This window comes from Pieris napi, chromosome 3, assembly GCF_905475465.1.
Source record: "Pieris napi chromosome 3, ilPieNapi1.2, whole genome shotgun sequence".
In the NCBI taxonomy this organism is placed as follows: Eukaryota; Metazoa; Arthropoda; class Insecta; order Lepidoptera; family Pieridae; genus Pieris; species Pieris napi.
This window is the reverse complement of record NC_062236.1, coordinates 10,333,131-10,342,878: the sequence shown is the minus strand read 5'-3', so window position 1 is coordinate 10,342,878 and position 9,748 is coordinate 10,333,131. Positions and strand designations below refer to the sequence as shown.

General features: G+C 32.7%; 1 protein-coding gene across 2 annotated transcripts; it reads left to right on the top strand.

Annotated features, from left to right (window-relative positions):
* The first annotated feature begins 207 nt into the window (after nt 1–207).
* On the top strand, nt 208–8,670 carry LOC125063331 (zinc finger and BTB domain-containing protein 24-like). 2 transcript variants are annotated; one of them, XM_047669732.1, is made up of 12 exons: nt 208–423; nt 615–792; nt 932–1,129; nt 1,316–1,450; nt 2,452–2,513; nt 3,297–3,511; nt 4,092–4,187; nt 5,225–5,359; nt 5,937–6,047; nt 6,462–6,664; nt 7,124–7,209; nt 7,433–8,670. In XM_047669732.1, exons 1-12 carry the CDS (start codon nt 304–306, stop codon nt 7,502–7,504), a joined length of 1,611 nt encoding a protein of 536 aa, XP_047525688.1. In that variant the 5' UTR covers nt 208–303; the 3' UTR covers nt 7,505–8,670. The 2 variants fall into 2 exon arrangements, with proteins under 2 accessions (XP_047525688.1, XP_047525687.1); XM_047669731.1 differs by lacking the exon at nt 5,225–5,359 and adding an exon at nt 4,745–4,879.
* Nucleotides 8,671–9,748: the final 1,078 nt, after the last annotated feature.

Below are 9,748 nucleotides of genomic sequence, written 5' to 3'. Positions count from 1 at the left end.
TTAAAACATAGCGCTGAGGAGAAACACAAATTGAATTAGGTTTAGGCTATGTTATTATTTCTAATATATCATAAAATATGTTGTTGTACATAGTAAAATAACAGAGTGTTCACGTAAAAAAATTATATAAAAACTTATTTTGACTGCACTAACTGCTTAGAATGGAATGTTTCCTTTATTGACGCGAAAGCGCATTTGCCGCCATCTCAAGACTAGCTGCTAATGTTGGCAATTGATATGGAGATTTGCTTGCTTGAGCGACAATTTCAATGAAATTATTCAAAGATTCATCAAACTTAAACAATGGATTGGCAATTAACTTGCCGAGTATGTCTGGAAACGGGAGATATGGTTTCCTTGTTCGATTGGGACGAAAACAACGATCAACTTAGCGATAAATACACTGCGTGCTGTGGCGTTGAGGTATGGAAAAATTCTCTTACAAAATGGTTGCGTTGGCCACCCTAAAATTTGTACAAAAATGTTGCTATTATTGTATAATTTCATGCAATTTGTTGATTTTTTACTAACATCCCCATTAAGTTTTCTGAAAAGTTGCCTTAAATTTGAATTTAATTTATATTAATAAAATTGGTTCCTGATTTATATTTTAGGTTACAAAAAACGATTCACTGCCAACGTTAATATGTCTGAATTGTGTTGACCGGTTAACATATGCGTATGAATTCAAAAAGCAATGTTTGTCTTCCAACGAAACGCTCAAAGAGTGTTTGGATGAGTTTCTAAAAACCTCGTCCTTGACTAGTACAGGCGACAACGATTCCATTAACAGTACGTATAATTCTTCTTTGTTCAGATCTATTCTTTAATTGTCTAACTACAGTGCTTCACGTAAGAAGATACAAAGAATCCAAATAAGGTTTCTATAATTTAAGTACAACAATAAATTTAATTGTGCATTTATATTCAGAATCTGAAACTGAAACAATCACTGTAAAGCAACAAAATGGCATGCTGTTGCAATATGAGCTTCCAGTGGAACATGAACCATCAATACAATGGACTCGACGTTTGGTTAGGAATGACAACAACGCTGTTGTATTTAAAGCCCCGGAGGCAAAGAAAAGAGGACGGCCTCGTAAATATCCAAATCCACATGGAACAATTGGTTAGTATAAAGATTATGTTTTCTCATCTCTCTAGTGTCTCTAAGAGTCCACATTTTTCTGTTTACCACTTTTAATTTATAAGCTGAATAGAGTATAACGGTTGACAGTATTTATACTCAACACTTTACAGGACTTTGTACATGTTAAAAGTGAATTTGGCTTTACTCAAACTTATTGATTTATAGAAGTATCACCATATCACCGCAAGAAACCCAAGGAAGAGGTAAGGGAACCTGAATCGTTGACAGCATTAATTGCCTCTGGATCATTGGAGATTAAACAAGAACCAGATTCTGATGAAACTCTTTTTCAATTTGAAGGTATAAAGCACTTTGTTTTACAATAATTTTAGGAATTCACTTAAATTATTAATGTCATATTTATGGTAGAGTTTAAACAAAATGTCAAATACATTTTGTTTGTTGACACTTGAAGGAAGACACCTGGCTTCTTTCACAATCTTCAAGTTAAGTCTCAGGCAGACTTATTTTCAATTAATTTTTTTAATAGCACTAATTATATAGTTTACTTCTGTTCATACCTTTCTTGAATATGATGACCTAGAATTACTGTTCTGAAAAATTCAAATCAATTCAAAATATAATTTATTTATATATACACTTATGAATGTCAGTAAAAAAATTATGCTTCTATATTTACATGTATTGCCAGTTCTCAAATCAAGGGTGTAGAACGGACCTAATGAACTTTCCATAAACTCCCTGTCACTCTTAAATTGCCTAGGATTTTTTACAACATCTTATTAGACACTTACAACCATTATCATCATGCTCCTCATCACTTGTTAAGTAAGCAGTCTATACCTAATGTTTCACCTCTAAGGCACTGTGCACTTAAATAACTGTGGGAACAAAACTCAATCATATAGTATCAAGGTGAATCAAGGCACAAAATAAGTAGTACATAGCCGTATATATACTGATCCAAGTCTGACCAGTTATCACAAGCATTCACTAGTATAATGCATGGCCAGCCATCGGCCCCCTCGCCAAATTTAAGTGAGGCACTTTTGTGGGGACAATTAGATTGGTGTATTATTTCTAAAAGAGTAATTTACATAATCTGCCACATACTTTTGTTTGAAGGTTGGCCCTTATTATTCTGTCTGGGAACTCAAAATTATTTACTCATTTTCTTCTTAATTAAATTAATTCTATATTCATGGTCTTCATTTGTGAAGGATGCATTTGTTATTCTGCAGAATTCCACATCCCCTGCTCAAACCTGATAATGCCTTCCACTATTTAGTTTATTGATTACATAATTGTAGTAGTATGTGATACATGATCATAATTTTCAGAAATGGCTGAGGATTCTGATCCAGATTTTGTTCCTGGGGAGGAAGAGGCCGATGATGTTCCGGTAGGTATTTAAATCTCTGTTACTTAAAATTTCTTTACTAAAATATAAACTATTTTTTTTTAAATATAAACTAGTGGTCATGTTTATTTTTTATGTAGTAGTAAAAACATTTAAACTATTTCAAATTTTTTTTTAGAATTTGCTACATTTTGTTCTAGTAAAATTTCTACAATTTGCTATAATCTAACCATGGCTACAATTTTATTGTATTAGTATTAGTTAAAAATAAAGGCTTTGAATCTTGAACCATGGCTACAATACTTTCAGTTGGTTGAAAGTTCCACAATAAATATAATTAGTAGAAATAAGTTTACAAAATGTTTGTATGTACAACATGTTTAAAGTACCATGGATATCATGGATTTTTTTGGTGTGTTTAACTGTTTGATGTTCTTATTTTTGTTTGTAACTTGGTACATACCTATAAATAGTTATATAATAGTAGTAGTAATTAAAACTGCTTTGCAGTGTTGGCCTAGTGACTTCAGCGACTATCATCACTAAGGTTATCTATAGGTTCTATGCCCGGCTGTGCACCAATGGATTTTCTGTCCATATGTTCATTGAACACTTGCTTGTATGGTAAAGGAAAACCTCATGTGGATACCGGCATGTTTCAATCGATCAACAATATGTCAGATAGAAGGCTGATCACCTACTGGTCTATGAAATAAAAGGTGTTGAATATTACTATTATTTGATAGTACTTTGTATATTTCTAGTTAAGATAAAAATTTTACTTGAAGGTTATTTTGGTTTAGTAAATAATTCCGTTAAAAATAGTTACAGCAAGATACCCCAAGGAAACGCGGTCGGCCGAGGAAAATAAGACCCCCAATGCCAGATGTAAAAATTAAGGAAGAAGCGGAAGACATGCTGCTAAAGGAAACCATTATGGCATTCTCCGAACCCATACATGATGATGCGTTAAACCCAAAACCAAAGCCCAAGAAGAAAAAAATTCAACAAAAGAAAAAGAAATATGTGTATTCTAAGACGTAAGTTATATTAGGACTTTACATATAGACCCCCCTATAACGCGATTGACCCAGACCGCGTTATAGGAAATCGCGTTGTAGAAATATTCTCGTAAAACCCTGTTTCTTTTAACAACAACACGAATTTAATAAAGTTATTTAGTTTAATTTGATAACAATACAATTGAAACAGGTGCAAAGGTGCGCAAAACAAATTATGGATTTGACAAATCATTATAAACTTCACACTTCAGAAATATAACTTGAGAAATCTCCGAGTTGTAGGGGGGAAATACCGTTATATGGGGGACGGATCCCGTTTAACGAAAATGCGTTATAGAGCGGACAATATTTTATCAATTATTTACAAATACAACGTTTTTACATTCATACATTCAGTACAGGCACTTTAATTAAAATAAAACATTGTTTTTAAGCTATGTGTAGTAGTTAAAAGCTTTATCTGTATTTGGTCTTTCATCTTGAAGTTTGTTTGAATCACAGCTGTGCGCCAATAGATTATTGTTTTAGATGTGCATTTAAGAAAACAAATCTATGGCTAGACCAAACGCCATTTTTATTAGGATATTTGTTTTTTCAGTCACGTGTGTGAAACATGCGGTGCGTCGTTCACTTCAAACGCTTCGTTGCAAGCGCATATTAGACGCCATTTGGGAATCAAACCATTTGTATGCAGGTATGCTAGCTTTAATGGTATAAGTAGCGTTTTTTTTTTAAATTAAGAATAACAATACTATTGCAATATTATTAAAAAAATGAATAGATGTCGAGGTATCTATTTCATATCTTTAGTATTGTTATTTGTTGGATATTTTAATTTTTTCTAATATTTTTAACAGACTTAAAACCCAGGACCTCTGTGTATTAAGCTTTATTTTTTTTAATTTAAATAGTTTATAATTGATTGGTGTAATTTTTTTTTTGAAACAATGGGTGCGGGTGGATTTGTACTCTATATAAATTTTCAAAATTAACAAATGGTAAATTTTTAATAATGTCCCCTGCGCCCATATGTGGCCTTTTTTGTACCGTTGTGTTGATCATGCACCCGCACCCGCATTCAAGAAGTCGTAAATTTTTAGCAAAGGATAAATTCAATACAAAAATAGTTAATCCATTTTAATTAAAATGATTTATTTATTAGCATACATTGACGTATACCGCACGTTAAATTAACAAGACAAATTACGTGCTATACGTCTATATTCTCTATTCTTTGTGATACGTGTGTAGTATATGCGGGTACGCGTGCGTGATGAACATGGAGCTGCGTCGTCATATGTTCCGACACACGGGCGTGCGCCCCTACAAGTGCAGAGTTTGCGATCGCCGATTCGGGGACTTCGGTAGCCGGCAGAAGCATGAAAGGCGAGTCAACGCACTGTAGCTTACGTCCAAATACGAAAGATTTAAACATAAATATCTTTTTTTGTATGGCAATTAGTTTTTTCAACTTTATTTTGAATGTTTAAATCTTTCTTATTTCGGCTTATTACAGTCTCGGAAACATAACTTGAATGTATTCTAAAGCGTTCCACAAATTATCTACCTATCATTTATTATCTATGATTGAAATTTTAATCTGCGAATAATAGAGTGAGATACTTAAGACACGTTTCTGAGTACAAGTCATACAAGTCAACGCAGCTAAACGGTACAAAAGGGCCATTTCCAAGGTAAAACTAGATACAAATAGATAATCACTTGATATAGCGTTTGCGGGTTCGCGGCCGTGGCTAATATAGAGTTAAAACGGCATATGGTGAAGCATACGGGTCAGAGGCCATACCCGTGTCGGCATTGCGATAAGACGTATACAGACTTTGGTACACGACAGAAACATGAACGGTAAGGCAGGTTTTGTAAAACATCGTTGACATTTCAAAAGCTATCGGAAAACAACATATATTAAAAATTTGGCCCTTTGATCTCACTTTACACAGATATATTTAACGCAATTTCAGTATATTAGGTTAATTAAGTGACCCTTGCAGCTGCCTTAATCTTTCATAATATGGAGCGGATGGAATAAATCATATACAGATATGGTGAAAAAAGATATTGCAAGCTCCATCTTAGTAATAATGCATAGGCAGGTAGATTTCGGTCTGTTTCATTGATGATTTTTAAGGCAATAATATCCTTCTCTTATATAGTGAACTTATATTCTACAAAATTTCAGTAAAGCTCATTTTAAATTGCATTGAGCTAAAATGTCAAAAGAGTGCAGTGCATATACAGTGATTTATTTATTATAGACAAAGTATATTACTATAGAAATGGCTAATAGTTCGAAGTCATTTAAAAAATTGCTACAATTTTGCAAGTAAATGCTTTTTAGTTATAATTTTCAGATCTTAAAATTTATAGAATTGCGATTTTTTTAATAACAAAATTAAAATAATAATATGCTTAAAAATTCCAGATTGCACATGGGCATTCGTCCCTACCAGTGTTCGTTATGTGGAAAGTCGTTTACGTACTCGTACGTGCTCGCTAATCATATGTTAACTCACACCGGGGAGAAGAAGTATGCGTGAGTATATTTTCAATATCATGATTTTGTTCTATTGTATAGAGATTATCGTTGACGAAAATACTTTTATCCAAAGTTCAAAGGATATTAAGCATACAAATGGTGGGAAGGGACTTTTATTACACTTTCTCGTAAGGATAGAACATGATAATTAATGTTTACAATAACTTATTTATAGGTCATTTAATTAATTTATATTTTCTTAATATTATTATGTTTTTAATTAAAAAAAAAAATATTATAAAAATGACGCAGCACATGAAAATAAACCAATAAATTTTTACAAATTTTTAAATCTAAAATATTTACCCTGTGCCTAGGGAATCAAATCCAACCTAAACGATCAATAAAAAACCAATTTTTACCCTTCTTTAAAATGTTTGATATTTATAACATATAAATATGTTTTTTTAGATGTGGTCCTTGCAACAAGAAATTTACGAAGGCCCACCACCTGAAGTACCATAACAAGGTCCATCATAAAGAGCTGTATATACAACAGCAGCTGGAGCAAGAGGCAAAGAAGATGAGGCAGAGGATCAACGTCTCCAACCTCTCGGGAGTCATCTCGGGGGAGATCGTTGATGGCACTCTGCAGCTCACGCATATTACTGAAGGTAGTTTTTCCCCTTTGTAAAACCAATATCGATTTTAATTCACAGTACTTTTATAAACTAAGCCTCATATATTTCTTATTATTATTTTCTGTTGCAACATACCAATTGTAATTAACTAATGAAAAAAATATTATCTATTTCTCGTTTTTGTTATCCTATGATCGTTACTAAACATAAGGTAAATGATATTCATATTTCACCGCGATAGATTATATCGGCGAAATTACAATTGTTTTTGATTTGGAAAGATTTTTGATCTTTATTTCTATTACAACTTTTAAAAAAATACACAAAAATTTAATAAAATTAATCTCTGCACCGACTATTAACAGTTACATAAAACGATAAAAATAAACAACAACAATAAAGTAATTTAACAATTAACACACAAGTTTGATTCAAATGATGAAAGATTGGACTTGGCACATTTGACTCATACATCGAAATAATTTGTTTCAGATGGCGAACACGAGTCCCAAATGGAGGTTGTCGAACAGGACGATGAACAAAATGAAACGGACCGAGCCGTCGCTGATATGCAAGCGGTTAGTTCATAAAAAAAAAAGATTTTTGTATGGAAAAATTTAGCACTTGGGCGTATTTGGAACTAAAAAAAAGATGAATGATACGGTGTATTTAAATTGCACAAAAATAATAATAATATTTTATTAAAGAACAAAATGTTTTAAATGGCCTTCTAAATGCTTAACCTAAATCTTTCCGTTTTATAATAGTGTTGATATTAAAAAATACTAACTAATTTTTCAGGTGGTCCTAGATTCGGAGTTTGCAGGCGATGATGACCTGAAGACGCGTATAATTAGTCATAGTGAGATTTAATAATAGATTTAATTAAATACATATCCAATTGTATGCAATAGAAGTAACAAGTGACTTATTAGTGGCTTAAACTCGAATTCAGTAGCGTGCCTAGTAATAAAAAAACTGCCAAAAAATTATATAGTTAGAAGTAATTATATCGAAATATATATTTTTTACTTCCAGTTCCATATAAGGTCCTCCAATAGTTACCTCGTTATTTTAAAAAAGGGTGCGTGTACTTATGTACGCGCGTAAGAAGTTATACTTCTTTGGCATTATTAAAAATAGTTTTTTGATTGCATGCAAATAATTAATTACAATTAAATGATCAAAGACTGGAAAAGGAGTCATTATAGTCAATAAAGTTCAGTTTACATTTGAAAAATTAAATAAATAAATATTTATTATTATTCTCTTACGAAGTATAATTTCAAAAATCTGTCTAATTGCACAGTTTTTACTAAGTATGAGTACTTGTAATTGTGAGTCTCTTTTCATCGCAGCATGAACATAATCTGTCAGAAAGAGACAGAGGATTATTTCAGTAAAAGAGGGCAATTAGACTTATATTCCTAAAATATGATTATTTTATGCCGAAAAGGGTTTGGTTAGGATAGGTCTTAACATTTTTATTATGATATAGCCCTGACTAAATATTGTTTCAAGCTTATTTTCTTTACTAGCACATAAAGACTGAAGTGGAAAGTAGTTTTATTTATATATATGACGCGATAGTGACTAATGTAAAATTTTAAACGAAAGGTTGTATTTATTATATTTATGACAAAATATTTAATTATAATCTATAAAATAAATATTTTTGAGGCTGTTCTTTTTGGATAATTCGCTTCTGAACGAAAATCATCTTCCGGTTAGAAGGTGCATAAATAGAAATACTAGATGTAACAGGTTCACTGTCCAAGCATGAAAGTGGAAATACCCCTCACGCCCAGTTGCGTTTCTATGAAAAGTGGTTTCCTTTGAGGTTCAAATGAAAGCTTAAATATTAGAAAAAAATGGTCTTTGGACTGTGGTCTGTGAACCTGTTAAATAATTTTAGTCTTGTTTTTTGTCGTTAAATAACGTTTTTGTCATGGGATTCCATATTAGCGTGTATATTATAGTTATAATCATTTCGTGTAAATAATCATTTAATCTTGTTGAATAAATCATTGATTCAGTAATTATTGTCTTTAATTGCATTTTTTTAACCAATATTTGGATTTTTTTGTATTAAAAAAATTGGCACCTAATAGGTCTGGGCCTCAGATTTTTATGTTTCGTGATTAATTTTCTTAAAGGATGAAACCAGTTTAGACCGATCAAAAAATCTATAAATTAAATAAAATCTACTTTTTTATTGCATGAATTGTTCGTAAAACTCAGGAATTTATGGTCAAAATTCGCATTATTCCCGATGCTATGAGCATTTAAGTGACCGCCCGAAGCGCGCGGTAGTATCGAAGCCGTCGCTCAGGGGCCCTTTTAGGTTACCTGCCTCGATACCTCGTTAGTACAGACTAAGGCGGCGTCCTAATTGGGAGCAATCGTACGATGGCGCGATGCGTTTTTCATCTCACGATCAAAGTGGTCGTGGGATGACCTAACAGGTGTCCTAATAGATCGCGCGATGTCCATCGTGTGATGTCGTCGTTCGCCCCTCACGCGTCGACGCATCGCGTAGATCGTTACTAAAGCATTTCATGTGCTCGCACGATTACTTGCGAGGCAAATAGGACACTCTGATGAAATCTGTATGTTTGAACTCATCGCACGACGAGAACGCATCGTGTCATCGTGCGATCTTCACCAATTAGGACAACGCCTAAGGAATAATAGAGAGAGGGGCATTTCGGCAGAATAAGTAGGCTTGCTATTGTTAAAAAACACCCTTGGAGGTTGTTCACAGACTAACTATTTATTTTCTTAATACATTAGGCAATAGACTAATATTAGTATGAGTTACAAATAGTTGTTTACAGATGGCGCTATTAGCATATTAAAGATTATATTGATAATAATTTTAACAGCTATACGGTGCTGGAATAGTTAATTTACCGTCGAGTCAATTCAAGTCCATATGAGCATTATTCTAGGATTATATTATTTTTAAAAATATGTTTTATGCAAAAAAGGTCAACAAATATATGTTGCTAAAGCAAAAACCAAATTGTGATGATTACAGATAGAAATTGCGACAACAGGAATGCCCACCAGCAAAATACTTCGCTGGCAATCATCCATGGATAGCACGTTCTAACG

What these genes read in the sequence shown, in the direction of transcription:
- LOC125063331 (XM_047669732.1), top strand. Translation starts at nt 304, where the DNA reads ATGGATTGGCAATTAACTTGCCGAGTATGTCTGGAAACGGGAGATATG. An exon ending in AAATCCACATGGAACAATTG is followed by an intron (nt 1,130 to 1,315) that starts GTTAGTATAAAG and finishes ATTGATTTATAG; the next exon opens with AAGTATCACCATATCACCGC. An exon ending in ATCAAACCATTTGTATGCAG is followed by an intron (nt 4,188 to 5,224) that starts GTATGCTAGCTT and finishes CACTTGATATAG; the next exon opens with CGTTTGCGGGTTCGCGGCCG.